Source organism: Dunckerocampus dactyliophorus, chromosome 1, assembly GCF_027744805.1.
Source record: "Dunckerocampus dactyliophorus isolate RoL2022-P2 chromosome 1, RoL_Ddac_1.1, whole genome shotgun sequence".
Lineage (NCBI taxonomy): Eukaryota > Metazoa > Chordata > Actinopteri > Syngnathiformes > Syngnathidae > Dunckerocampus > Dunckerocampus dactyliophorus.
The window spans coordinates 14,043,602-14,070,802 of record NC_072819.1 but is presented as its reverse complement, the minus strand read 5'-3'; the positions used below and the strand labels follow the sequence as shown (position 1 = coordinate 14,070,802).

The following is a 27,201-nucleotide window of genomic DNA, read 5'->3' as shown; positions in this document are numbered from 1 at the left end:
AACAGTTATTTTACTGCATACAAATATACATTCTTATTTTCAAAATATTTACAAAAGTAGTAAAATATTGATAAAATTATGACACAATTAATTTCTGTAAGCATAAGCATTAAGACAGGATGAAATAATTGAAACGCAAATTATGTTTTATGCAAATTGTGTCCTCACAAACAGTTACGCGCAGTAATAAATACTTTTGAGTTTTGGAATAGATGAAAGTATGTTTAAAATGTCTTATTTTTCTATCGCAAAAATGTTGTTGATCAAAATATGTAAATGGCGTGCGACTCGGTTGTGACGTCATTTTAGTGCGACTGCCCTTACGATTGGCGCTCAGTGGTGTAACTAAAAAATACTGTCAAAAATACTGTAAGTCCGTTCATGTTTGTTTTTGTGTTTATCTTTGTAAATGAATATGAATGTGTCTATGCCTGTGTAATGGACGTTAACTAACCCCGTCTATTTGACGTATTTACAACTGCTGGCAAATAGGTTGCCTCTGAGCTGATCTTATGATCTTGTGACGTGCAATATGTTATATTTAAGTCCACCGAAAATGCAAGATGTTTGAAGTGATAATACTACAGTAGTAACACTGTAATAACTATACAATTTATGTACTAGTGTATTTGAATTTGGCGATCAAATAGTGTTAATTCAACAAGCAAACACTAGTGACTGTCACTACTGAGGTGTTCTAACTTGCAGGTCAGGAGGGTTAGAGATGTCCTCTGGACCAGATCTTCCAAAATCAGCATGCGGACTCAAGTCAGTCAGGAGATCTCCTCGTCTGTCCCCTCAGGTTGCTCATGTGTGCATGTTTACTTGCTTAACACATTTTGGTGAAAGATTTGACAGATCAGTGACACATTAACTTGTCAGTCATACAACAAGGGCTTGTTAATGACTGCACATGTGTTATTCATTCATTAAAGGGCAACTAGGTGTCATAAACATTTCTTCTTCTCTTTCGTCGGTGATGATCAGTGAGATCAGATGTTAACGCAGCATCCTTGTGCTTGTGTGTGTATATGCGCGCACACAGGGAGGTGGGGTTCAAGGAGACAAACAGAGGATAAAAGGAGGCAACCTGAAGGAGGTGAAGAAGAAAGGGAGGATGGCGAGGAGCCAGGAAGAGCGAGACAAGGAGCTGCAAGTCCAACTGCAGAAGCTTGTGAGCAGAAACACTTTTTTGTACTAATTACTGTATAGGATTGTGTGTGTGCATTTGTGTGTGTGTGTCTAGGACCTATCTAGCAGGGCATCTGCTACTGGGACAGGTCTGGTGTACTCTGAGACCTTCACTTGTCATCAAAACCTGTGGGATGCCAGGTAAGCTCACCTGACATGACTTACATACTCAGTTATGTTTATGAATGTATGTCACATGACTGTTAACAATAAGCGTGTTGTTCAGTCATCTAGAGAGTCCTGACAGAGTGATGTCCATCATGGAGGAGCTGGACAGACAAGAACTGTTGTCCCGCTGTGTTCGAGTACAGGTGAGACTCTTTGTCTTTATTTACCCAGCAAAACCAGAGTGTCCTTTGTGAGCTCCTAATTGTATGTGTGTGTGTGTGTGTGTGTGTGTGTGTGTCTGTGTGCATGTTTCAGGCCAGAGCAGCCACAGATGAAGAGCTGCTACTTGTGCACACGTGAGTTCACCAAAAGATGGAAAAAAAAGCAAACTTTTACAATTATCTTTATCATGCTTTGCCCTGATCATCTTTGTGTGTTTGTGTGTGCATGTGTGTTTTTGTGTGCGTGTCTGTGCGTGCATGTGTGTGCGCTCCTTACAGGAAAGATTACATTGGGCTGATGAAGTCCACTCAGACGATGTCCAAGACAGAATTACATAATCTTTCTGACAAATATGATTCTGTCTATTTCCATCCCGTAAGGACACTCACACATACTGTACACACGCACACGCACACATGCTGTACACACGCACATGCTACAAAGACTGTGTGTGTGTGCCACAGGAGACCTTCCAGGTGTCCATATTGGCAGTCGGTTCAGTGCTCCAGTTGGTAGACCAGGTGTTGACGTCTCACCTCAGGAACGGATTTGCTGTTGTCAGGTGCGCCTCAGCTGCACGTAACTTTCTAATTGTCGGGTTCATTTCAGTCTGGTGCTGATGTTACACATCTGGCCATCACTTTTATATTCCTGTTGTCAGAACTGTGGGTGTGTTTGTGTGTCTGTGTGTGACAGGCCTCCAGGACATCACGCTCAGGCTAACAAGCCCAATGGCTTTTGCTTTTTCAACAACATAGCCATTGCTGCTCGTTATGCACAAATGAAGCACAAAGTGAAGAGGTTAGTCTATTTCACTTCTCTCTGTAACATCTGTCGGTGAGGACATTCATAAGACACACTGTGACAACTAGGGATGTCCCGATCCGATCTTCAGGATTGGGATCGGCTGCCGATCCGCTGTATTTGTGAAGATCGGATAATATCGGCTTCTGCCACGAGATTGGGCCGATCTGGTTGCCGTCTCACATTCGCAACTCTGAGCCACACTTCAACATGGTAGGTGCAGTAATGCGCCTCAAAGCTGGTTGCCACTCGACTCGCGCCACCCGCAAGAAGAAGAAAGCACAACACCAAGTGTACCGCGGTGTACCGTGGTGAAGTTAGTTTCACGTTGTATGTTTGGCTTCGTAGCTACAGCGGTAGTTCCCTCTCACTGTGCCCAGACTGCTGCGTGTCCAGATATGTGCTGGGGCTGACATCCCATTAGAAAAGTTAGCTAAGCTACATCCATTTCTCAGTTACTGGACAAAATGGGCCAATGATGGATTGCATCAATAAATGTAAGGGTTTTTGCATTTTATCCACTAACTCAAATAGCACACACTCTATGCTGGTAAAATAAGTGGAAAAGGTAAAAAACTGAATTCTAAAAAATTTTAAGGGAAAAAATAAAACAGATTTCATAGGGCCTGAAGAGAGTTTGTTAAAAAAAAGTTCATATTCTATATCACACCACAAATTGATGTATAACAATGTCAAATGATTAGTCCCACCCTAAAAGTATTTTGCACACCCATTTTTTCCAATTTTATCTTTTATTGGATTAGGGACCTGACACACAGAGGTTTGTTACAAAAGCCAAATAATATTGTTGGTCACACTTTGGTTGCATTCTTTTTAATGCTTTGAAGAGCTATTTTCATAACCATATTCAATTCCACAAATTCCTCAAAAGCTTATTATTAATAAAAAAAAACAACAAACAAAATTTAAAAATCGGTACTGGATCGGCAAGACTATTAAAAAAAATGGGATCGGATCGGAAGCCAAAAAATGTGGATCGGGACATCGCTAGTGACAACATGTAAGGGACATGTGAGGCCATTGTGACTCATCAAGTTAACTACAGTGATTCCCAACCCCGCCACACAGTGGTCGAGTGGTTAGCATGTTGGCAACACAGTCAGGAGGTCGGGAAGGTTTGGGTTCGAATCTCCGTATGGCATCTCTGTGTGGTGTTTGCATGTCCTTCCTGTACGTTTGTGGATTTTCTCCAGTTTCCTTCCACATTATTATTATTGGTTAATTGGCGACTCTAAATTGTCTAAATTGTCCATAGGTGTGAATGTGAGTGTGAATGATGTTTGACTGGCTGGCGACCACTCCAGTGTGTACCTCGCCTCTCACCCGAAGTCAGCAGGGATAGGCTCCAGCATACCCACGACCCTAGTGAGGATAAGCACCATAGAAAAAGGATGGATGGATGATTCCCAACCACTGTGCTGCAGCACTTTAGTGTGCCATGAGGGATCATCTGGTGTACCGCAGGAAATTATTGAATTATCTGTGGGATTGCAGGGAGGTGGTCTAATTTTTTCACCTCATTAATGAACAGATGCGTTATCATGCCAACCAAGTCAGTTATGTTATGTTAAGTTAACGCTGCCATCTACTGTACGGAGTTGTAAAGTAAATCTACGTAGACAGTCCCATTATGATGTAATTCTGAGCGAGGGCAAACAGGGAGTGCCAAATCTTAAAACAAAAAAAAGGTAACGCCACACATAAATGAATACATGGGAAACACTCTATTTAGTACAAATAATGTAACTTTGTTCATCTTATCTGTGCCAGTTACGTATAGCGATAGGCAGAACAATTAAATGCTCCAAAACTAGATGGTACATAATTAACCTGTGGATTCACCTGTTGTCATTCATGCTATATTTGTTTGGTGGTGTGCCGTGAGATTTTTCTCTTGTAAAATATGTGCCTTGGCTCAATAAAGATTGGGAAATGCTGAACAAGTGTGTGTCTGTGTGTGTCAGGGTGTTGATCGTGGACTGGGACATTCATCATGGTCAAGGTGTCCAGTATGTTTTTCAAGACGACCCCAGGTGAGTCTCTCCCCATCACACTGGTAAATTCTTACATGATAAAGTTTTGTCCTCTTAAAGTGTGTGTGTGTGTGTGTGTGTGTGTGTGTGTGTGTGTGTGTGTGTGTGTGTGTGTGTGTGTGTGTGCGTGCGTGTATGTGTGTCTCAGCGTGGTGTACGTGAGCATGCACAGGTTTGAGCAGGGAGCGTTCTGGCCTCACCTTCCTGAGTCAGACAGTAGTTTTGTGGGTGGTGGCCCCGCTGAAGGACGAAACATCAACCTGCCCTGGAACACAGTTAGTCCAGTCAATCATCCTTCAGCCCCACCTCCCCAAAGTAGTTCTTTGTGTCACATGCTTTCTTTTTCTTTATTTGAACATTCACCTGCTTCACAACCCCGTCAAAATAATAGTCTGCTCGCTTTATGTGCTTGTTTAGCTAGGAATAGGCGACGCCGACTACGTGTGCGCTTTCCAGCGACTGCTGCTGCCTGTTGCCTACGAGGTAATGCATGTAGAGGACCTTTGACCTCACACCTTCTTGTTAAAACTCTTTTTACTTGTCATATGTGTTAAGTTTCACCCGGAGCTGGTCCTGGTCTGCGCTGGTTTCGACGCTGCACTCGGGGATCCAAAGGTACGCAGCAGATCTGTGATCAGTGATGTTGTCACTTTGGTTTAGTGTCACATGACAAACAACAACATCACAATAGCGCTAACACTCTTTAGAACAGGGGTCACCAACATAGTGCCAGCAGGGGCCAAGTAGTACCCCAGGACCACATGAGATGCACGTGAGCCTGGTTTTTATTCAGGTTTTCAGTTAATAATGTGAGATACACTAGAAAGAAATGGACAGTCATTTTTTGTTTGTCGCGATTAATTGCTTCCAGACTCGACCGCAATAAGTGAATTTCCGCGAAGTAGGATTCAATATTAATAAACAGAATATTTTCATAGTTAGAGCAAAGAAATCCTGTTCATGACATTCTAAATGTGTTTTTTTTTTACCATTATTAGATCGCTGTAGACGTGTAATATCACCCCTATAGTCGCCTTTAAACTCCTATTATTCTTTGTTTCCACCACATTGCACAACACTGTGCAGGCTACGGGTTCACTGCAGGGACACAAGAGACGGCCGCTGCTCATAGCAGAAAGCAAGCTACCACGCTAACTAGTTAGCCTCCAATTTATTTGTTCTAAACTTAAAGTGTTTCCAACGGAGTGGGGAAGAAGGACAAAGTAAGAAGCCAAAAACGTACCACTTCACTCTGTTATGTCAGAAATGCCACGGCTGACTCCATGCAGTCATGTAATCAAAGGTCTCTTCATTGTAACATTACTGACACCTAGTGACCATGATACTACATATAACTTGTCTTTCAATATTTTTGGCTAATAATAGTCCATAGTCAACCATGAAAAAGCGATCATTAATTACTACATTTTTTTGTTTGTTTTTTACTTTTTACGCTTATTTTATCACTATAGATTGTGTGTTTTTTGTGTCAGTGAATAAAATGACAGTTAAATAAATGCTAAAATCCTTAAATTTATTGATGCAATACATCAATAGACAATTTTGCCCAGTATTTAAGAAACGGATGTAGCTTCGGTAATTTTTCATTGCTACAAAACCCTCAACCAACAATCATATCCGTGCTCGTGGTTAAAGAAGACGTAGTTGCAGATGCAATTGTAAAAGCTTTATTAATGTAAGCTTTTTTTTGACACTCTTATTTTATTACGACTATGAGACAGGATGTGTACTGCTCTTATTTTGAAGGCCGGAAGTGTGATGTGTGTTGAAAATGTATTTTGACTATGGCTAAGTGAGATAGCTACCCAAGTGCCTCTTGAAGCCGTGGCTGTCTTCCCTATTTCACACACAACTTAAACAAAGTCAGCGCCGAATCTAAAACTATTGGTTACATTAACAAGCACTAAAGCACAACTCATACAGCCTGAGTGGCACACACATAGCCGCATTAGCATGCTCCGCTAAACCAAGCTAACCCAGCCTAGGTTACACTGGCTATTGCTGTACGGCAGCTCATGCTCACGCTTGGTGACAAGTAAGAGTTTCAAAGTTTTTTTGCCGACTTAGCCGATGTTTCCGGTTGCCATCTCTACATGTTTAGTTCAAGAGGGGGCTAGTTAGTGTTACTGAAGACATGCTGCTATGAATTAACGGTCCGCTGGGGAAGTATTTCCCCACACTACGTTCCTTTTCTGCACGGTTACAGCATTTCATTCACACTGTCAATTTCCCAAAGATTCAGCATTCAACAGTAGATTCCATTTTTATTGGCCAATTCCGTCCGCGATTCCGTTAACGCGAAAATCATAGGGCCCTACTATAGAGTGAGGGAGCGATTTTCGAACCGCGATGAGGCGAGGGACGACTGTTTACTGAAATACAAAATACAGATAGAAAAAAATTTTTTGCTGATGTTTTAATACAAAAAGGGAATTACCAACATTTTGTTAATCTTCTAGTAAAACAAGCATATTCCATTTTCATGGGTGAAATTAAGCTGTGAAAATAAATGTTACAAAAATGAATAGCTCTTGGCCATTTTCATTTTGTAAAAGTAGCTCTCACAAGAAAAAAGCTTGGAAGCTCTACAAGCTTCGAAAGGCAGGTGTTGGTTTCAGTGCATAATTGTTGTAACTGATGCTGCACTTCTAGTTACATTAAGGTCCGCTCATTAACAGCATCAAACAGGTAATGTGTGTGTGTGTGTTCAGGGCCAGATGTGCGTGAGTCCTCAGTGTTTCCACACACTGACTCACATGTTGATGTCTTTGGCGGAAGGCCGGCTCATTCTCGCTCTGGAGGTAAAACATTGACAATATGAAGACATACAAACTCACATGTCAGCCATTTGCTGAAGTGTCTGTGTGTGTGTGTGCATGTGTGTGTGTGTGTGTGTGTGTGTGTGTGTGTGTGTGTCCAGGGAGGTTATAACCTGCAGGCAACCGCAGAGGGTGTGGCTGCCTGTGTTCAAGCTCTTGTGGGAGGAGCCTGTGCCCCAATGACTCCACCTACTGCTCCATCTGACAGGTTCCTACCTGCACCACATCGAGGCTAACCTTCAGTTATACTTAAAAGCTCATTTGTTAGGCTTATCACATGACTCATGACTTGAAGGACATTTAACTAAATAACTAGCTAACTATAAGATAAGCAAACTCTTTCTGTGCCAGTGCCCTGAAGTCAATCTCTGAGACCATCTCAGCTCTTTATCCATACTGGACCTCCTTGCAAGTACTGGGTAAACACACACTCAAAACACCACACACTGTGTGCACAATTATTAAGCATATTGAAGTCTTTATAGACAAATTATGAGGGTTTTTTTTAACTATCATTGTATCCCCTGTAGAGGGGGAAGGGCTTGCTGAGGGGCTTGTCATCAGAGCAGCAGCCAAAGAGGAGAAATTGGAGAGTCCTTCCCTGCCTGTTGTTATGACAACGGGCCTGGTGTACGACGAGAGGATGATGGAGCATCTCAACATGTGGGACAGGTAGGTGTGTGTGTTTGCGTGTGTGTCTGGGTGTTTGTGGGTTTGGCCGCTCTCGGTCTTGTGCTCGATTCGTGAAGTGGTCCGTGTCACCATGTGCAGGCATCATCCTGAACAGCCTCAAAGAATCTTCAAGATCTTCTCCAAGCATCAGCAACTCGGACTTGTGGACCGCTGTCGACGCATCGCAGCTCGCTTCGCCACCGAGGAGGAGCTCTCCATGTGTCACACGTAGGTGATGGCGTCCATGTTGGTTAGTCTGAGAGAGACAAGACAAAACTAAACTAGCATGCGCATATTTGCATTTTGACCAATCACCGTGGCAACAGTCCTCTTCTCTGATTTTCAAGTGTCCACACTGAAAGATGACTGTGTGTGTGTGTGTGTGTGTGTGTGTGTGTGTGTGTGTGTGTGTGTGTGTGTGTGTGCGCGTGGTTGTGCGTGTGTATAGTGCAGACCACATCCAGCAAATGAAGTCCACATCCACGATGAAGGCCAGAGATCTGCACAAGCTGGGACAGGAATACAACTCCATCTACATCAACAATCAGAGCTTTCAGTCGGCCCTGCTGGCTGCTGGAAGCTGCTTCAATATTCTGGACCACATCCTGACTGGACAGGTACCACACTAACTGGACCACAGGCTGCCAGGTCTTAGCCTACTAGGAGATTTTGGTGTTAATAGGAAAGTACATTAGTATGATGGTTAAGCTACTCATGGACCAGAGAGGAGAACCTGATGTAGAAGGTTCCAGTAAATCAGTACCAAAATCAAAGAGGTTTATGTCCTCCATGCAAAGACCCAGTAGTCCATTCATTTGTTAATTTTCAGTCTACAGTAGTTGCCAGTCACGCGGTAAAATGTGTGTGTGTGTGTGTGTGTGTGTGTGTCTGTGTGCAGGTGAGGAATGGCGTGGCCATTGTGCGTCCTCCAGGTCATCATGCAGAAAGAGACTCTGCATGTGGCTTTTGTTTCTTCAACACAGCAGCTCTCGCCGCTCGCTACGCTCAGAAGGTCTCCCAGCATGCACCTGTGCGTGTGCTTATCCTGGACTGGGATGTTCACCACGGCAATGGCACCCAGCACATGTTTGAGGACGACAGCAGGTGAGGAAGTCACTTACCGTGACAGGAGTGTGTTATCATCTTTACTTCCTGTCTCCAGCGTCCTCTACATTTCCCTCCATCGCTATGACAACGGAACCTTCTTCCCATCCTCGGAGGATGCCGCTCCTGGCAGGGTCGGCATGGCCGAGGGGGCGGGCTTCAATGTCAACGTAGGGTGGAGTGGTGGGCGAATGGGAGACTCTGACTATCTTGCCGCCTTCCACCACATCGTCATGCCCATTGCCTCTGAGGTGCACATGTACGCACACACATGCATGCACACACACATGCATGCACGTGCCACTCATGAAGAATGATGTGACTGCAGTTTAACCCCAGTGTGGTGCTGGTGTCAGCTGGATTTGATGCTGCGCGGGGAGACCCTCTTGGCGGATACCATGTGACCCCAGAGGGCTACGCCCACCTCACGCACATGCTGATGTCACTGGCTGGGGGGCGGGTCTTGCTCATACTGGAGGTAAGTCAGCTGCTGCGACCTTTGACCGGTGAAGAGCAAGAGGAAGTGACATGTCTCTTCAGGGCGGTTACAACTTGACGTCCATCTCTGAGTCCATGGCCATGTGTACAAGCGTGTTGCTCGGTGACCCGCCGCCTTCACTCCTGATGCCGCTGCCCCCACCTCACCATGGTGCCGTGACAGCCATCAATGAGGTCATCCGGTACCACGCCCCCTACTGGAAGTCACTGAGGATACGCAGTGAGAGGAGCACGCAAGCCACACCTACATTTGTCAGCTTTTATTTAATACTGACCTCTCACTTCAGTCCCAGACTCCGTCCGAGCAGCCGTACCTTCCTCGAAGACTCATGGGAAACGGAGTAGTCAAGGCAAAGGCAGGAAGTCAAGACAGAGCAGTCCAGACAAACCACCGCTGTCTCCTGTGGCGCTGGAGAACACAAGCGTAATAGAGCAGTATGGTGCTAATTAAACACAGTATGGCCCTTTAAATGTCTACATTGTCCAATCAGGCCCAGTGCAATCTGGACCAGCTCACACAGGAATTGGCCACTTTGGACATTGGTCACACCTCAGCCACTTCCACTCCAGTGGCCAGGTCCAGAGTCCACTGTAACGAGTACGCAAAGGAGGAGTCAAGTCCAGTGTCTCCTGAGCAGCGTCAATCAGCAGAGAGCTTGCAGCCTCGGGTGAGTTCAACTTGAATGTTAATTCATTTCACAGGCTCCGACCTCCTCCACTAAATGTCTTGCAGCAGCTGGTTACATTGATTTCTGACTTCCTGCCATCAAAGTTGTGTTTTCTTGACCCCGCTCAGGACGATGCCGCAGCACCAGTAAAGGTTGCCCTGGGAGACGACGCTACGGCAGGGGAGGGGCCAGAGCCAGAGGGAGCGTTTGGTTGGTCCAAGCCTCAGGGAACTCTGGAGCTGATGTGTGGAGCTGAGATGGGCGGAGTCAGAACTTTGTTACTACAATACTCTTTTATTTTGACAGCAGCTGACATGAATTTCTAACGTGTGTGTGTGTATGTGTGCAGGCCACCATGTATGTGGTGGACCCTCTGTCCTGGTGTCCTCACCTGGATGCTGTCAAGCCCCTCCCCCCCTCGGGTAGGAGCTCATTGTGCAAGCACGCTAATAGTTAGCATGTTAGTATTTTAGCTATTTGAATTTCCTTCTGGATAAATAAAGTATCTATCTATTTAGGTATTGATGTCTTATTGCCCTGTCAGGACTGCGGCTCGGAGGTGGAGAACTGGATTTGTCTCACCTGCTACCAGGTGGCACCCCCCCTCCCAATACTACTACAGTACTAAAATTGATAATAATATTAATGATAAATGATGTAACATAATAACATTGTGTCTTATGTTATGTACAACATAGTAATATGTACAAACACATGTCCGCATGTCACATGACTGACTAAAATGCGATGGGGGGTTTGAAGGTGATGATGTTATGTTTTCCGCGTCAGGTGTCATGCGGCCGCTACGTGAACGAGCACATGTTGATGCACGGTGTGATGTCACAGCATCCTCTGGTGCTGAGCTTCTGTGACCTCTCCGTGTGGTGTTATGTGTGTGAGGCCTATGTGCACAATCAGGTGATCATCATTATCATCATCACTCACAGATGTTCTCCCGCCCCTCTTCATTGTTTGACGTCATTTGTGTGTCCAGGTCGTATTTGATGCCAAGAACGCAGCCCACAGCGCCAAGTTTGGAGAGGAGATCCCGCCCTGGAGTTAGGGCGGGTTAAGGGGAGGACATGAAGGCATCATCAACACAACTCACAACATTTCTAAACCATTTTATTGTTATCATGTTTTTTTCTTATCATTATTGTGTTTTTTGTTGGTCAGACATTGAGGAGGCCTGTTTGTTGTGCAATACTGTTTCTGTATCAACATTAAAACATGAAGATTATTATTTTCCTACCTACATTTCTTTTTTTTACCACACAATGAGTGGCTCAGCAGCAGTCACGTGGGTCACCGCGTTCATAAAGCGTCCTGTCTGATGAAAATATTTATTTGCAACTCTACTGAATGAATAAATACGCCGCTGCGCGCTGTGATTGGTCGCTCGACGAGAAAACGCGGCCGCAGTTTCTTCCGCCTCATGCGGGCGTCGCTGTGGAGCGTCGACTTGCGTGAGCATCTCGTCTACGCGTGCCACCCACAGCATCCTGCTCCTCGTCCGCGCACACGGGCACGCGCCTCTGTCCTTCCAAGCGGTGTGTATGTGTGCACGTCAACCATCTGCAGGTTGGTTTCATTTTCTGTTTTCTACGTTTGCTTTTGTAATCAGTGCCGATGATCATTACGTCACTCGACGTGTGAGCGAGATGCATGCACGGTCGCCCAAGTGACAGGTTTTTTTTGTACTGCTGCCAAGGAAGTCACGTGATCTAAGTCACGTGATGGCGTCTCCGGGCCTGGCGGACCTGTCTCGTCTCTACCAGACAGAGTTCGTGCGTAGTGCGCGTGCGGTGGGCGTGCTGTGGGCCGTGTGCACGCTGTGCTTCGCGGTCATCCAGGTGGTCGTCCTGGTGCAGCCGTCATGGATCGGAACTTCAGACTCCCACCACCAGAGAGTGGGGTCGGCTCCACCCAGCGGGACCCTGGGCTTATTTGAGGTTGCCTGTTGATTGGTTCTGGAGGGTCACTTGACTTGCCAACATTCCTAACTGTGACTGTGATGTCACATGACAGGTGTGCCTGGAGTCGGACCGTCCTGTTCCAGACTGTCGCGGTCGTCTGTCCAGCCTGTCCCCTCTGCCTTCCTTCCAGTCGGTGGCGGTCCTGGTGGGCGTGTCCCTGTGGGCGGTGTGGACCAGCGTGTTGTGTCTTTGCCTCTTCCGCTTCTGCAGTGCCGCCACCGTGTACAAGATCTGTGCCTGGCTGCAGCTCACTGCAGGTGGGGTCTTGGTGTCGTGGGCAGGACTAACTAACAGAAAGACCTCCATTTGCTGACGGCTCCTTTCCTGTCCACCAGGATTCTGCTTGGCGCTGGCGTGTCTCCTGTTTCCTGACTCGTGGGAGAGCCCGGAGATGAGAGTTCTGTGCGGAGACTCGGTGAGTGACCCCAACTTGGCCCGTTGGTTACGACTCATAAGCACTGACTGTGGCATCGCTTTTGTGCAGGTTGGCAGCTTCTCGTCCGGGAACTGCTCGGTCCACTGGGCCTACATCCTGGCCATCCTGGGTGTGTTGGACGCCGCCATCTTGGCCACGTTGGCCTTTGTGCTCGCCAACAGACAAGACGCTCTCCTGCCGCCACTCAGCAAGGAAGGTGGGTCGGGGGCGGAGTTCTGTGCATGATGCCGGATGCAAGGGCTAACATGTGCGTGTGTGTGTGTGTACAGTGACCACAGGACTGCTGATGTCAGCTTAGACGTCATGTGACTCTCCTTCTGCTCTTCAACAAGTTGTCTTCCTCATCCTGACGCTCCGATAGCCTACGCTTAGCATAGCATAGTTAGCATCAACCTCATGAAGCAAGGCTACGAGCTAATGTCAAAATCCTCGACCTTTGAACATTGTGTCCAGGGTTGCCATGTAAACAAATAAAACGTCTTGAAATACTGTCACACAGCGTGAACGTTTTCAACTTTATTCCGGTGCACTCACAGACACACACACACATCATGTTAACATTACAAACACTAATTTACATTCAATCCACTCCTGCTGCCAGCAGAGGTTAAAGTTCAGCTGGAACACTGGAATTTTGAAGCAGGCTAAAAAAACAAAAAAACAATGCTTCCTTCCTTATTCCCTTTCCTTGCCTCCTACTTCCTCATGTTGCTGTACAGCACTTGCGAGACAGAGCTCAGGGCTCTCCGGTGTGTCAGTTGTCGTAGCTCCGCCTCTTCACTCGGAGCAGCGGCGGCTGGTTGCTTGGCAATGGCAAGGCGGCATCATCAAGGGAGCGCCGGCTTCTCCTGTAGGCAGACCCCACGTTTTCTAGCGGCTTGACAGAGAAACGCCGTTGTACGCGGTGGCCGGGGGAGGCGTGGTCAGAGCCGATAATGGACAGGATGCTCGCGAGCAGACGTCTGAGGAGGCGGGACATGATGATGAGCGTGATGCGTTAGTGACGTGTGACCGCATGGACCTGCACTCACCTCCTATCTTCATCCTCATCCAAGTCTCGCTGTAATATCTCGTGTCTGGCCCTGCCCACCTGCGTCTCCGTCCTGCCAATCATTGTCAATCATCAGCATTCAGTGAAGGCCCGCCTCCCCTGACTCACACTTGAAGTGGATGCCAGCCTCACCTGTCCATCAGGGCCTGAAGCAGCTGTGGCACCACCAGGGTCAACCAGTGGGCGGGGTATCTGCCCATACTTATGCCCCACCCTGTCTCATAGTCTGCCGGGGGTGGGCCCTGGAAGTCACCCCGTGCTTTATCCTCTTCCATTAGCATATCTCCTGCCGCCTCAGCCTTGGCGAGGAGGCGGAGCAAAGCACGGGCGTAGGCTGCATACACGTGAGAGGCTTCATTGAATTGGTCAGTGCTTCATGTATATTTATTATCTGTCAATCAACCTGCTCTCTGCTCCTCCTGCTCCCGCCTCTGGTCTCTCTCCACCAACCACTGAAGGGCCTGCTCCAAGCTCTGTCCACTCCAACCCTCGTCAACCATGCCTCCCCTCCGCCAGGCGGGATGGAACATCCCCTTGCCGTCGTAGGGCAGTATGTCTTGACGTCTGACTCCACCCGCTGAGAGGTCCAGGCCATGGCCACCAAAACCTGCAGGAGCACACTGCAATAGAGCCTTAACTTCTGAGGCCACGCCTCCTCATCGACACTCATTTAATATTATACACAAGTCACCATGACCACAAGATGAGGTGAGGAGGCGGGGCTTGGCGTCAAAGATGTTCTTCAGTGAGACTGTTAACTCCAGAGCTGGTCTTGCCTACATGCAGAAAGCACTGTGCATAGGGCCCCACGATCTATGGGGGCCCCATTTGGCCAATGGGCAAAGAATGCACATCGCATGGAGCACAGCCCGATGCAGGAGATCTGACACTGTGCTCGTTGCCACAGTGATTAACATTACAGAATAAGAGAAACATTTTCACCCCTTCACCTGGCCCTGGTGGTGTAATGGTACAGCTGCTCCCATTTAATTTACTGAGCACAGCTGGACTGTTCAGGTTGTCCTAGGAGACGTTTCACCTCTCATCCGAGCAGGCTTCATCAGTTCATGCTTAAAGACTAGGTACGCAAATTTTCGTCCCCATTTCGTGCGTACGCAAGCTTTATAGATGAGGACACTGGATGAACGAGAATATTCACAGGCACAATTTTTTCAACGATTTGTTTCCAATGTGTTCATATTAACCCAAAACATGTATCGAACTAAATTTGGGTTCAAGTCGGGAGCGGGGAGCGGGCCCAATGTGATTTTTTTCATTCCTGGTGGTGCCCCTGTTTGTGATACACTCCAATGGGAGGGGCCTCCAGATAAAATTCTGCTTAGGGCCCCAAATTGGCCAAGGGCGGCCCTGGGATACTCTTTCGTTGCCATGGTGATGTGAACCTTCTTAGCACTTCTTGTTAACATGTATACTTTTTAGGGACGTCATCAAGAAGTGATGACATCTGTGTTCCAGTCCCTGCTAATGCTAATGCTAATGCTACTGGCTGAGGGATGACTTCCAGTGAGTGCTCTTCATTCACACAGAAACATCACGCAGGCACACCAGTGCCAGGAGACTGTTGCCATGGTTACTGTCTCCTGTCACTATAGAGAACAGGACTTGAAATGCGACACACACACAGAGGAGCTGCCACAAAAACGGCTAAAAAAAAAACTAGGTACACCTCAAAGCGGCATCAGTAAGGAGGTGGAGCATCCATCCTGTTACCGTGACGACACAGAGAGAAAAGACGTCATGCGGTCCTACCTGAGTGACGGCGAGGAGCAGCAGCAGCAGGATGAGCGACGCCATTCTGCTGACTGAACGTGCACGCCCAGTGCACAACATGGAGGTGGTGGGGGAGGAGCTATGGGAATAGAGAAGCATGTGTGTGTGTGTGTGTGTGTGTGGTGGGGTTAGTGGGGGCAGGTTACCAGGGGAGGGGGAGGGGCCAGCATCAGGTAAAGCCTGGTGCTATCCACAAGAGGTCATTCAAGGACATTCACATGTGGTCATGGAAGAGAAGGATGTTTGTTTGTTTTCAATGACAGCACAATCAGTTTCTTCACTTGTTTATTGAAATCTTACACGAAATAAACACAAGGGGAGGGGCGGGGGGGCGTGTCCTTAGCAACAACATCATCATCACCATTGTTACGGAGTCCAACAGGAAGAAACACACACGCACACAAACACACAGGATGTAGGAGCATCATTGTACAACACAAGCTTCCCACAAAGATGGATGCCGATTGGCTGATTGATCTGCTTTAGCCGTGAGTTAGCCTGCTGTCAAGGTTTTTGTTCGTTTCTAAGATGCCAAAGATTAGCATAGTTAGCATCAGAAGAAGATTGGAAGTGGTGTCTTCATGACAAGAAGAAAATGAAAACGGAGGAGAAGAAGACAGGGGAGGAGTAGGAAAAGAAGAAGGAAGAGAAGAAAAAGAAGGTGGAGAAGGAGGAAAAGAAAAATGACAAGAAGAAGGAAGCAATGTTTCAGTGAAATCATGAGTTTAAGGGGTGGGGTATTTATTATGATGACATCATCGCCTGTCAGCAGTGTGGGAAGCTAGCAGGCCATCACTTCCTGTGAAGGAGAGAAGACATGATCATGTGATCCAGCCAAGCTTCACATCTGATTGGAGAAGGAGGTGGGCGCTCCCTGATGGCCGTACTCGACGTCCTGCAGGCAAACGGCACAGGGGCGGAGCCAATGAATGAGTGTTTTGCCAAAATGGCCAACAGGAAGAAGCACTCACCTGGTTGTAGTCAGGCTGGTAGACCCCCTGGCCGCCGGCGTAGGGGTCCTGCTCGTACGCATCCACAGCGGCGGGCTTCTCCTGAGGGGGCGGGGCTCTCATGAAGGGGGCAATGATCCCCGTCTCCTTGAAGACGAACCACAGGTTTCCCACCCACAGAACCAGATTGACGAAACCGAACGCCTGAAAGATGACCACAGCTATCGGCGACGCCCACTGAGGTCAGGCCCCGCCCACCCCATCCTCACCACAGACGTGTTGAGCCCAGACACGACTGGGTCGTGGACTTCGCGACATCGGTTCTCTTCGCCGTCGCAGGCAGAGATCAGTGTGATGACGCGGTCAGGGTTGGTGGCCGTCTTAACATCGGACAACGCCTTCGCCCATGCCGCTGAGCTCACCAGCCACATGAAAGCCAACACACCCGTCACGCCCAGATCCTAACCACACACGCACATCAGCAGTGGGCCGCGTCCCTCCATGAAAGGCCAGGCGGGCGCACTCACCAGCAGGGGGCCCTTGTTGTTTTCCTTGTACTTGTCCAGGAAGAACACGTAGATGCTCAGCGCCGCCGTCACGTACAGGAAGGACAAGACGCCGATGGTCACAAAGAACTCCGCAGAGGAAGAATAGTCGCCCACCAGGAACACACGCTCCGTGCCCCGCTTGCATGTCGGGGCGTCAAAGTACACCTGGTGCAGCCTGACACACACACACACACACACATACAATGATCGACAGTCTGAGTCAACTTCCTGTTTAAAATCATTTCCATCACATATTGATCTTGAAGTCTTCCTAATAAAAAGCTCTTTTGTGCTTTCTGACCTGAAAGGATATTCAAAGTCCACCTGGACGTTCAGGTTGCTCTCTGTGCGGTTCTTGCACTCCACTGACAAGCGGAACATTCCCGAATAACTCCCACATGTCGAGAAGGCCAAGATGGCGAAGAACTGGGGGTCACACCATTGACGTGGTCCTTTGGTCATTTATTGATGATGACATAAATGTGTGTGTGTGTGTACTTACCCACTGTAGAACTTTGATGAAGCCCAGTGGAACCTTCAGGACCCTGAATTGACCCTGAGCCACCAGCTGGAGGGGACGACACAGTTTGACCTTTGAAATTCATGTGTCCCTAATAATGTGGAATTCCAAACTGATGACCTTTGACCGTTATCATGCAATAATTAGTAGCCCCCCCAGTTGTGTTCCTGCTCGCTGTTTGGGAAGAACACGACGTCATCACGTGACAACATCTCACGACGTAGAAAAACATCATCTTCATCATGGTCGTCGCCCGGCTGCTCTTTTAGACAATCACGTACACATTGTCATGTTGAGAGCTCGACACGCACGCGCCCCATGGGAGTGGGGTGGGTTGGGTGAGGGGGTCAAAGACCCCCAAATCTTCATCGTCTCACGCGCACATTCACGTTAACCGCCATATTCGCGTACATCGTACGTGGCAGGATGCAGAAAAAAAAGACGGACGGACATCGTGCGCGAGCGCGATGGGTGTCGCTATGAAAGGCAAGAAGATGAATGCTTAAAAGAAATGCCTTCTTACCAGATTGACGACGTCCATGTTTGACTTGGAGATACACGTAGAATGCACGCGGGAGGGGGACGATACACGGACGAGGGAGGGGCACTGGAAGAGAGAGGATGGGGGGGTATTCGCAAGCAACACCGAACGTTAAAATAACATTAACTTATTGTTCCCGCAATGTTCAACACTTATGTAACATTTTGGAATATTCTATGAATGTTGTGCCTCAAATTTGCAGCAAACACATTCAGAACGTTCCCGCGAAATGCTAGCAGAATGATAGTATTACTAAGTAGTGTGTGTGTGTATATTATATATTCCCTATATGTTCCCTATTATAGTCCCTTTTTTTTTTTACACCCTTTAACTGAAACACGCTCACAGTTGGAAGTAACAAAAATACTTTAATAAAAAAAAGTGTTCTACGAAGGCAAGTAACAGTCCCAACACAAAATGGTAAAGTCCAGAGTCCAAGACACAGGCAAAAGTACCACGAAAGTACAAGCAAAATCACTGCCAGCCAAAATGTGCTGCAGGGGAGAAAAATAGACACTAGTGAACTGAAAATGCTGCCCAATAATCTGGGAGGGAAAATGCTAGTGGACAAGCTGAACTAAACAAACCAGAGAAAGAGAACCAGAGAAACAAAACTACTCACTACCAACAAGTAGGAAAGCAGGTTTGGCGCAGGTTGCAGGCGAAGAGCAGAGAACAATTTGGTACTGGAGTGCTGCCTTCCCACAGCTTAAGAGCAGATGAGGTAATTGGTAGCAGGAAACATGGAATACTGGGTGAGTCTTGAGTGATGGTGGCAACTTGATCTTGACAGCGGATGCGTTCACGACGGACTCGATGACAAATTGACCCACGAATCCCGGAGCCAGCTTCCTGCATGTCTCTGCCAAAGGGAAGTCTCTCATCAGGTTGGTAATCCGGGTCTGGAATCCTGTGTCGGTCTGCTAGCTGGTGGTTCCATTCATCTGTCCGAGAAAGCGCATCCCGAGTCTCCCGCCACACACGATGTGCCCGCCGAAGGTGGAGATGGACCGACGGCATTGAAATGTCAGCCTCCTGTGATGGGAAAAGTGGAGGTTGATATCCCAAGACAGTCTTAAAAAAGACATACCTGTTGCCGTACACTCAAGGGAATTATGGGCGTACTCCACCCAAGGGAAGTGGGTGGACCAGGAAGAAGGGTGCCGGTGACAGATGCAGCGAAGGGCGGCCTCCAGGTCCTGGTTGGCCTGCTCCGTCTGGCTGTTGGACTGAGGATGGTACCCAGACGATAGGCTAGCCGATGCCCCCAGCGGCCTGCAAAATGCCTTCCAAACTTGAGAAGTGAATTGTGGTCCCCTGTCGGAGACCGAGTCCATAGGTATGAAAACCTGGAAAACCAGGAAACGAGCAGTTTTCAATGGCGAAGGCAGTTTAGGTAAGGCGATGAAGTGGGTCATCTTTGAGAAGAGGTCCACGACGGTGAGGACGACCGTATTGCCCTGTGATGGGGGAAGTCCAGTGACGAAGTCCAGTGCGATGTGTGACCATTGGTGGGAGGGCACGGGCAACGGCTGCAACAGTCCAGCAGGTGGTCGGTGCGATGACTTGTTCTGGGAACAGACAGAGCAGGCCCCCACAAACACCTTCATATCGGGCCACCAAAATCTCTGTGCCACCATGAAATGGGTGCGTCTGACTCCTGGGTGGCAGGCCACCTTCGATGAGTGGCCCCATTGCAGTACCTCTGTCCTGAGTTCCACCGACACGAAAAGTTTGCCCTTCGGGCAGCCTTTAGGTATCTCAACTCCGGCTGCTGCTTCGGTCACCCTTCTCTCCACCTCCCATTGGAGCGCCCCCAGCACCATGGCTACAGGTACTATGGTCTCTGGGGCCTTGTCCACTTCAGAGAGTCCAAAGACTCTGGACAAAGCGTCGGGCTTCAGGTTGCGGGAGCCATTTCTGTAGGTGATTGAGAAGTTGAAGCGAGTCAAAAACAATGCCCTTACAGGAGTTGAGTCGTTGGGCGGACTTAATGATGTATGCCATGTTTTTGTGGTCGGTTACCACTACGAAGGGAACAGCTGCATCCTCCAGCCAATGCCTCCACTCCCGCAGCGCGAGAACGATGGCCAGCAGCTCCCTGTTGCCCATGTCGTAGTTTCCCTCTGCCGTGGTGAGACGACGCAAAAAGAACGCACACGGGTGGAGCCTTTGGTCGACCGGAGACCACTGGGCCGCTGTATCTGACACGTCGACCTCTACAAAAAATTGTAAGGAAGGATCAGGGTGAGAGAGAGCAGGCGCGGTGGTAAATGAAACTTTAAGTCTAGAAAAGACCTCCTGGGACCACACAAAGGGAACTTTAGAGGATGTGAGCCTTGTCAGAGGTTCCGCTTTGCTGCTATAATTGCGAATAAGCCTCCTGTAGATGTTTGCGAACCACAGAAACCTCTCCAAGTGCTTCTTTGATGTAGTAGTAGGCCAATCGACCACCGCCTGAATTCGTAGCCGGATCGGCTCTTAGTTTGCCGTTCTCCACAATGGAGCCCAGAAATGAAACAGAGGAAGCGTGGAATTCACATTTCTCAGCTTTAACAAATAGCCGGTTCTTAAGGGAGGCACGCAATCATATGGCCTGTGAGGCGGTAAAGTCTCAAGCTGAACTAAACAGCTGAAGATAAAGCTGAACCAGAGAAACAAAATTACTCACTACCAACAAGAAAGAAATCACAAGACATAAGCATAAATACAGGAAAGCAGTTTTGGCGCAGGTTGCAGGAAAAGAGCAGATGAGGTAATCGGTAGCAGATGCGCGTGTCGCCATCTCCGCCTCAGCAAGGCAGCATGCACTACAAAGAACAAACAGCAGGCGGTAGCAGAGCAACAATACAAATCATGACAGCCTTGGCCTACTTGACTGACTCTAGTGGTGAATGGAGGCTACATGAGCTCATCCATCCATCCACCCATCTTCTATGCTGCTTATCCTCACGAGGGTTGCAGGTATCCTGGAGCCTATCTGCCTGGAGAGGCGGGGTACACCCTGGACTGGTCGCCAGCCAATCGCAGGGCACATATAGACAAACAACCATTCACACTCACATTCATACCTATGGACAATTGAGAGGAAAATTAACCTAACATGCATGTTTTTGGAATGTGGGAGGAAACTGGAGTACCTGGAGAAAACCCACACATGCATGGGGAGAACAAGCAAACTCCACACAGACATGCCCAACGGAGATTCAAACCCAGATTGAGCTCATCCAGTTCCTGCAAAATGAAGTTGAAAGCTGAGAAAGAGCACTTTCACTCACCAACCACGGAACAATAAAAGGGACACGCCCCCAAGCAACAAGTTATGTGGCAAGTCGACATCCTTCACTGAAAACAACAATGGGACGGTGCCCTCAGCAACTGCATTGCACACAGCAAGTATTCTTCATCACACGTGTGTATATTGCAACAGCACCGAACACAAACCAGGGTCTGACAGGCAGAAAAATTAAACCTTGTCTGCTAAGAAACGAACGTGTAGAAAACACTAATTTCTGTAGTGGAGTTCATGACGCCAAGCAAAGCCAGTAAACAATACACTTTTTTCTACGTAACTAGCCGCTACAAGTGAACAGATAACTTTAGTTATAGATATAAACATCTTACCGCTGAGTTAGTTCATCCATAATCACAATAATAAAGATGAAAGTTGCATTTTCGTGTGTAGCTTGAAACGCTGCGGGGGAGCAAGCGCGAATCAGGAGGGGAGCTTAATGTCAGCTGACTGATGTCATATGACAACTACAAAGTGACGTTTACGCGATCCACCCAAACTACCTTGGCGATCTACCGGAAGCTCGCGATCGACGTAATGGGCACCCCTGGAGTAGAGCATGCCACTAACCTCGACACATGTAACATCTTGAAGGTGTAGGGTTAGTGTGGACAAGTGAGAAAGACGACTTTGTATTTGATATGAATGGACTTTGTTAAAGCCAAGCAAAACACCAAAAGAAATGTGCTACAGACATCTTCTCGGATCTTCCATCTGATTGGCTTGCTGACCCCATTCCCCATTCGTGCCAAATGTCTCTTTCAGGAGCTATGGGAACAGGACTGGTTGGGATGAACAACTACCTCCAGACTTGGCTGAAAAATGGAACCAGTGGTGTGACGAGCTACCACAGCTCTACCTGGTGGCCGTTCCAAGATGGTACCAAATAGGCATGCAACAGAACACAAACAAGCTTCATGTGTACTGTGATGCCAGCGGGAAGGCATACTGCGCCGTGGCCTACCTGCATGTACAAGGTGAGAAGGGAGAAAGTGTGACAAGTTTTGTTGCTTCCAAATCAAAGGTGGCACCATTGGAAAAAAATGACTTCACCACTCTTGGAGCTGATGGGAGCGCTAATTGGCGAACAGCTCGGGAACCATCTTCTCAAGCCACTGAATATGGAGAGAAATCAGCTTCACCTGTGGACTGATTCAATAATTGTCCTTCACTGGGTACGTAGCACAGCTCAAAGGTGGAAGCAGACAGAGTGACTGAAAGACAAGGACTCACAAATCCAGACTTGTGGTCTCACTGCAGCGGCGAAACTAATCCTGCACATTTGCCATCTAGTGGGCAGAGTGCTGAAACCCTAATACAGAGCCAGCTGTGGTGGAGTGGTTCTGCCTTTCTGTCACCAACTGACGATGCAGAGAGTAGTGCGGAAGATTGTCATACAGATGAGGTGAACACTCAGCTTAGGTCAAAGTTTCAGGTATTAGTACACCTTAGCACCTCTGAGCAAACAGGTTAAAAACAGTGTTGAGAATAACTGCATGGGTGAAAAGATGAATAACCAATGCTTGTTGCAGTCAAAGGATACAAGGGGGACTGCAGCGGAGCTCACTGCAGCAGAAGTGTATTGGGTCAAGAGCACAGCTTCGGTCAAGAGGCCAGTCAGTTGAAATCAAGACATAAAAAGAGAGTCAAAATCAATGACTTAAAAGCAATTATGGATGAAAATCGCCTTATTTGTGGAGGAGGCAGGCTACAAAACTCAGACCTGAGTTTCAGGTAGCAGCGCCCATGGGTGCTGCCCACAAAGCACAGGTATTCAGAACTACTAACTCAATACTGTCACGAGATAGTAATGCTAGTAAGACACTCTAGTGCAGGCGTGTCAAACATACGGCCCGCGAGCCGGATCAGGCCCGCAGATAGGTTTCATCCGCGAGATGATTTTGTAAAGTATAAAAACGAGCTGCAATTTTTTAATAAAAGAAACTGCTGTTCTAATTGCGTCCACTGGATGGCGGAATAGCAATCGTGTTAAGCAAGCAAACTGTTTATCCAGAGCAAGTAGGTCAAGCAAGTGCAGCCAGCTACTTTGTGTTTTGCCCGCGCTATTTATTACGGCTTCCACTTTTTACATGTTATGTGCTTTGGCACCCTCATTGCGCCAAAATGTCTCTGTCGCAAAAAGAGCAACGTGGACGCAGAGTGTCGAGTGTTCCAAGGAAAATGGTCACCCTATTTATTCACGGAAGTGAATGGGAAAGCTGTATGCTTGGTGTGTTCACAGCATGTTGCGGTGCTGAAAGACTATAACCTTCATCGCCACGATGCGAGTCCTCATGCCGACAAATATGACAACTTTCAGGGACAGCAGAGAAGAGAGAAGGTGAATGAACTGTTGGCGGGTCTGAAGAAACAGCAGTCTGTGTTTACTCACAGCCAAGAAATCAGTGGCACCGCAGTGAAAGCTAGCTACCTCATTGCTAATGGAATCGCAGTGGCTTCAAAACCATTTAGTGAGGGTGAATTTATAAAAACATGCATGATGAAGGCAGCGGAGATTGTGTGCCCTCAAAAGCGCCAGGCTTTTGCAAATATCAGCCTGACAAAAACACAGTTGCAGACAGGATTTCCGACCTTTCAGTGGATTTGGACAGCCAGTTAAAGCACAAAGTGAAGTCCTTTATTGCGTTTTCAGTTGTAATTGATGAAAGGATGGATATTACTGATGTTGCACAACTGGCCATTTTCATTCGCGGAGTTGATGACACAATGACCGTCAGAAGCGTTTGTGGAGATGGTGCCAATGACTGATACAACGACAGCAGCTCATATTTTCACCGCACTCGTCGGCGCGCTGGACAGGGTGGGAGTGGACTGGTCCCGCACAGTCAGCCTGGCTGCACATGGTGCCCACTTCCCCTGTGTGAAAAATGTGTGCGCGACCCAACATGTTGCAGAGATGAAGCGGTTCAAAGATAAAATAATGGCACTCTTACGGGAGTTTCAGATTTTTGGGCAAATTTGCCACAGCTGGCTTGGACACATTTGATCAGAATCTCGAGCCAGGTCACCCCAACTCCACAACCCTCGCTGCAAAACTGTTGTGCGTGTTTCGGACCACATAACTTTGTGAGCAGGTTTTCTCTGTAATGAGCATAAATAAAACAAAGCTGTGCTCAAGGCTTACTCACCAGCACGTGAATCACATCCTGAAGTTGGCTGCCACTCAGGATGTGACGCCTGATATTGATGTGCTGGTGAATGTTAAAAGATTCCAGGTATCAGGAGTCAAACAATGCAACTCCACTTAAAGTGCTGCATGAGACATCCTGATATACACTCCTGATCAAAATCTTAATACCAGATGAAAAATTGCTAGAATTTGCATTTTGCACATTTGGATCCTAATGAGGTTTTAAGTAGAGCTACAATATGCAAAAACAAGAAGGGGGAGTGAGACAAAAAGCATTTTGAAAAAGTAATTTATTGAAAACAACAATTAAACTGAAATAGGTTGTTTATCAGCTGATCAAAAGTTTAAGACCACAGGCTATAAAAGCCTAAATCTGCTCAAAATGTTCATTTTCTGTCAGGCATTCACACTGTCATGCCCTCCTGATGGCTAAAGCTAAGAAGCTTTCTCTTTTTGAACGTGGTCGGATTGTCGAGCTGCATAAGCAAGGCCTCTCACAGCGTGCCATTGCTGCTGAGGTTGGGTGCAGTAAATCAGTCATTCTAAATTTTTTTGAAAGATCCTGAGCATTACAAAACAAAAAAGTCAAGTGGTAGACCCAAAAAAATCACACCTGCGCTGAGCCGGAGGATCCAGTCGGCTGTCCATCAAGACACAGGGCGGTCTTCCACCCACATTAAGGTCCTTACTGGTACCGACTGCAGCGCAATAACCATCAGACGGCATCTGAGGGAAAAGGGTTTAAACAACAAAAAAGGAATTCAAAGACATCGTCTCCTTCAACGCCACAAAACTGCCCGTTTAGACTTTGCCAGGGAGCATCAAACATGGGACATTGAAAGGTGGAATAAAGTTTTATTCTCTGATGAGAAAAAATGTAACCTTGACGCTCCAGATGGCTTCCGACGTTACTGGCATGACAAGGAGATCCCACCTGAGATGTTTTCTACCCGGCACAGTGGAGGGGGGTCCATCATGGTCTGGGGTGCTTTTTCATTCAGTGGAACACTGGAGCTTCAGGTGGTGCAGGGTCATCAAACAGCTGCTGCTTACGTGCAGATGTTGCAGCGGGCATCCCTCATGACTGAGGGCCCTCGTCTGTGTGGTAACAGCTGGGTTTTTCAACAGGACAACGCTGCAGTTCACAATGCTCGCTTGACCAAGGACTTCTTCAGGGAGAATAACATCACTCTTTTGGACCATCCTGCATGTTCCCCTCATTTCAATCCCATAGAGAACATTTGGGGATGGATGGCAAGGGAAGTTTATAAAAATGGCCATCAGTTCCAGACAGTTGATGCCCTTGGTGAAGCCATCTTCACCACTTGGAGCAATGTTCCCACTAGCCTCCTGGAAACACTCCCATCAAGCATGCCCAAAGCAATTTTTGAAGTGATTAACAAGAACGGTGGAGCTCCTCATTACTGAGTCCTACTGAGAACAGTTTTTGTTCTGGTTTGGAGAGTTTTTTGTTCTTTTGATCGTCTTTTGATCAGCTGATAAACAGCCTATTTCAGTTTAATTGTTGTTTTCAATAAATTACTTTTTCAAAATGCTTTTTGTCTCACTCCCCCTTCTTGTTTTTGCATATTGTAGCTCTACTTAAAACCTCATTACGATCCAAATGTGCAAAATGCAAATTCTAGGAATTTTTTAACTGGTCTTAAGATTTTGATCAGGAGTGTAGTTCTGTGATCTGTGTTATACTTCTGTGAACCTCTGATGCGTTGTGTGTTCTTTGTCCTTGGAATTTTCAAATAACTTGAGGTGTTTTATGATTACCAGTGATGTTGCGCTTGCACTATTTTGAAGTCTAGGCAGTGGTAAATTCCAGGCCTCTCTCTTATGTGGACAGTGATGCATCGGAGCCCCAGCCATTGTCACCCTCTTGATTGAGAAAAGACTAACTTCGCCACCAAAGACTACCAAAGACTATGTCCCCCTATTTGGTTATGGATTACATTAAAAGGGCTATAGAAATATATTTGTGGTGAAATGTTACGAGAAACAAGCTAATGGTACTTCCGTAGGAGAAGTGTGTTTTATTTTGAAGTCGGGTTAACAGGAAGTGAACGCGGTTCGTGCTATATTCGAACTTGATTGTATGCAAACACTGCGACGAGAAAGTTCGCTCTCCTGCTCTGCAAGTTCATTTAACTGTAAGAGTAAACAAACACTCATAAGAGAATCATCTGCCTGATTATTAAGCAAAGAAGCTTCGATTGCCTGACAGTAACAAGCACCACGCTGAAAGTTTTTTTTTTTTTTATCATGGTGAACCAAGAAAGCTATAGCTTTATAGCTGTATTGAGCTAATCCATGTGTGTAATGTCTTTGGGTCATCATTTATATGAATTTATATGCATTTCCCATTGTTTTCTGCATGTGAAAATATAAAAACATGTTTTGCGCTACCATTTTTGGCTTTCTGGAACGGACTAATTGTATTTACATTATTACTTATGGGAAAATTTGATTTGGTTTAGAGTTTTGGTTAGAGTCCGACTGTCTGGAACGGATTTATGACGCTAACCAAGGTTCTACTGTAGTACTAGTTTCAGTAATAATTCAGATTTACATCCCATGTGGTCACGTTTACAACTAACTGCATAACCTCAGCTGATGATGATGTATAAGTCAGAGTGTTTTTCATTTTGAAATGATACAGAATAAAGATGCTGTAGATGTTTTGTGTTTTTAACATCTGAGAATCTCCCCTGAGCTGTAGAAGAGCAAGCAAAATTTTCCTCTGGGTCCCTTGTTAAAGAAAAACTGCACTAGTGG

The 27,201-nt window shown here is 47.0% G+C and overlaps 4 protein-coding genes across 9 annotated transcripts; 2 read left to right on the top strand and 2 right to left on the bottom strand.

Moving 5' to 3' along the window:
• Positions 1 to 287: 287 nt before the first annotated feature.
• Positions 288 to 11,401, top strand: hdac6 (histone deacetylase 6). 4 transcript variants are annotated; one of them, XM_054796405.1, is made up of 30 exons: positions 288 to 369; positions 709 to 802; positions 1,046 to 1,174; positions 1,247 to 1,332; positions 1,418 to 1,502; positions 1,615 to 1,655; positions 1,800 to 1,896; positions 1,986 to 2,083; positions 2,218 to 2,322; positions 4,311 to 4,379; positions 4,528 to 4,654; positions 4,797 to 4,862; positions 4,935 to 4,994; positions 7,112 to 7,201; positions 7,321 to 7,427; positions 7,571 to 7,638; positions 7,750 to 7,891; positions 7,991 to 8,119; positions 8,340 to 8,508; positions 8,790 to 8,995; positions 9,054 to 9,246; positions 9,324 to 9,473; positions 9,536 to 9,713; positions 9,781 to 9,917; positions 9,985 to 10,161; positions 10,290 to 10,427; positions 10,511 to 10,583; positions 10,680 to 10,753; positions 10,951 to 11,079; positions 11,156 to 11,401. In XM_054796405.1, exons 2-30 carry the CDS (start codon positions 725 to 727, stop codon positions 11,222 to 11,224), a joined length of 3,270 nt encoding a protein of 1,089 aa, XP_054652380.1. In that variant the 5' UTR covers positions 288 to 369; positions 709 to 724; the 3' UTR covers positions 11,225 to 11,401. The 4 variants fall into 4 exon arrangements, 3 of the variants coding, with proteins under 3 accessions (XP_054652380.1, XP_054652389.1, XP_054652371.1); XM_054796414.1 differs by having other exon boundaries at positions 709 to 811; positions 10,706 to 10,753; XM_054796396.1 differs by having other exon boundaries at positions 709 to 811.
• Positions 11,402 to 11,579: 178 nt separating this feature from the next.
• Positions 11,580 to 13,066, top strand: lhfpl4b (LHFPL tetraspan subfamily member 4b). 2 transcript variants are annotated; one of them, XM_054796465.1, is made up of 6 exons: positions 11,580 to 11,742; positions 11,873 to 12,113; positions 12,190 to 12,394; positions 12,473 to 12,552; positions 12,622 to 12,769; positions 12,843 to 13,066. In XM_054796465.1, exons 1-6 carry the CDS (start codon positions 11,597 to 11,599, stop codon positions 12,869 to 12,871), a joined length of 849 nt encoding a protein of 282 aa, XP_054652440.1. In that variant the 5' UTR covers positions 11,580 to 11,596; the 3' UTR covers positions 12,872 to 13,066. The 2 variants fall into 2 exon arrangements, with proteins under 2 accessions (XP_054652440.1, XP_054652450.1); XM_054796475.1 differs by having other exon boundaries at positions 11,615 to 11,742; positions 11,877 to 12,113.
• Positions 13,067 to 13,069: 3 nt separating this feature from the next.
• On the bottom strand, positions 13,070 to 15,666 carry pcsk1nl (proprotein convertase subtilisin/kexin type 1 inhibitor, like). Of its 2 annotated transcripts, none has more exons than XM_054796486.1 (5): positions 15,395 to 15,666; positions 14,028 to 14,244; positions 13,757 to 13,976; positions 13,605 to 13,676; positions 13,070 to 13,535 (listed from the first exon to the last, which is right to left on the bottom strand). In XM_054796486.1, the coding sequence occupies exons 1-5, from the start codon at positions 15,512 to 15,514 to the stop codon at positions 13,328 to 13,330; spliced, it is 837 nt and encodes a 278-aa protein (XP_054652461.1). In that variant the 5' UTR covers positions 15,515 to 15,666; the 3' UTR covers positions 13,070 to 13,327. The 2 variants fall into 2 exon arrangements, with proteins under 2 accessions (XP_054652461.1, XP_054652471.1); XM_054796496.1 differs by having other exon boundaries at positions 13,757 to 13,958.
• A 20-nt stretch (positions 15,667 to 15,686) lies between these two features.
• On the bottom strand, positions 15,687 to 18,030 carry LOC129192447 (synaptophysin-like). Its single transcript, XM_054796508.1, has 7 exons — positions 17,957 to 18,030; positions 17,416 to 17,481; positions 17,215 to 17,339; positions 16,893 to 17,088; positions 16,635 to 16,826; positions 16,387 to 16,569; positions 15,687 to 16,310 (listed from the first exon to the last, which is right to left on the bottom strand). Exons 1-7 carry the CDS (start codon positions 17,972 to 17,974, stop codon positions 16,257 to 16,259), a joined length of 834 nt encoding a protein of 277 aa, XP_054652483.1. The 5' UTR covers positions 17,975 to 18,030; the 3' UTR covers positions 15,687 to 16,256.
• Between the last annotated feature and the right edge of the window lie 9,171 nt (positions 18,031 to 27,201).

Coding starts and splice junctions, on each gene's coding strand:
- hdac6 (XM_054796396.1), top strand. CDS start 725: ATGTCCTCTGGACCAGATCTTCCAAAATCAGCATGCGGACTCAAGTCA. Junction 4,380..4,527: donor GTTTTTCAAGACGACCCCAG/GTGAGTCTCTCC, acceptor TGTGTGTCTCAG/CGTGGTGTACGTGAGCATGC. Junction 9,474..9,535: donor GGGTCTTGCTCATACTGGAG/GTAAGTCAGCTG, acceptor ATGTCTCTTCAG/GGCGGTTACAACTTGACGTC.
- lhfpl4b (XM_054796465.1), top strand. CDS start 11,597: ATGCGGGCGTCGCTGTGGAGCGTCGACTTGCGTGAGCATCTCGTCTAC. Junction 11,743..11,872: donor TGCACGTCAACCATCTGCAG/GTTGGTTTCATT, acceptor ACTGCTGCCAAG/GAAGTCACGTGATCTAAGTC. Junction 12,395..12,472: donor CTGGCTGCAGCTCACTGCAG/GTGGGGTCTTGG, acceptor CCTGTCCACCAG/GATTCTGCTTGGCGCTGGCG.
- pcsk1nl (XM_054796486.1), bottom strand. CDS start 15,514: ATGCTTCTCTATTCCCATAGCTCCTCCCCCACCACCTCCATGTTGTGC. Junction 13,677..13,756: donor CTTCAGGCCCTGATGGACAG/GTGAGGCTGGCA, acceptor AATGATTGGCAG/GACGGAGACGCAGGTGGGCA. Junction 13,536..13,604: donor GATGAGGATGAAGATAGGAG/GTGAGTGCAGGT, acceptor CCGCCTCCTCAG/ACGTCTGCTCGCGAGCATCC.
- LOC129192447 (XM_054796508.1), bottom strand. Junction 17,340..17,415: donor TCATCAAAGTTCTACAGTGG/GTAAGTACACAC, acceptor TGTGACCCCCAG/TTCTTCGCCATCTTGGCCTT. Junction 16,570..16,634: donor CTGGGCTCAACACGTCTGTG/GTGAGGATGGGG, acceptor GTCATCTTTCAG/GCGTTCGGTTTCGTCAATCT.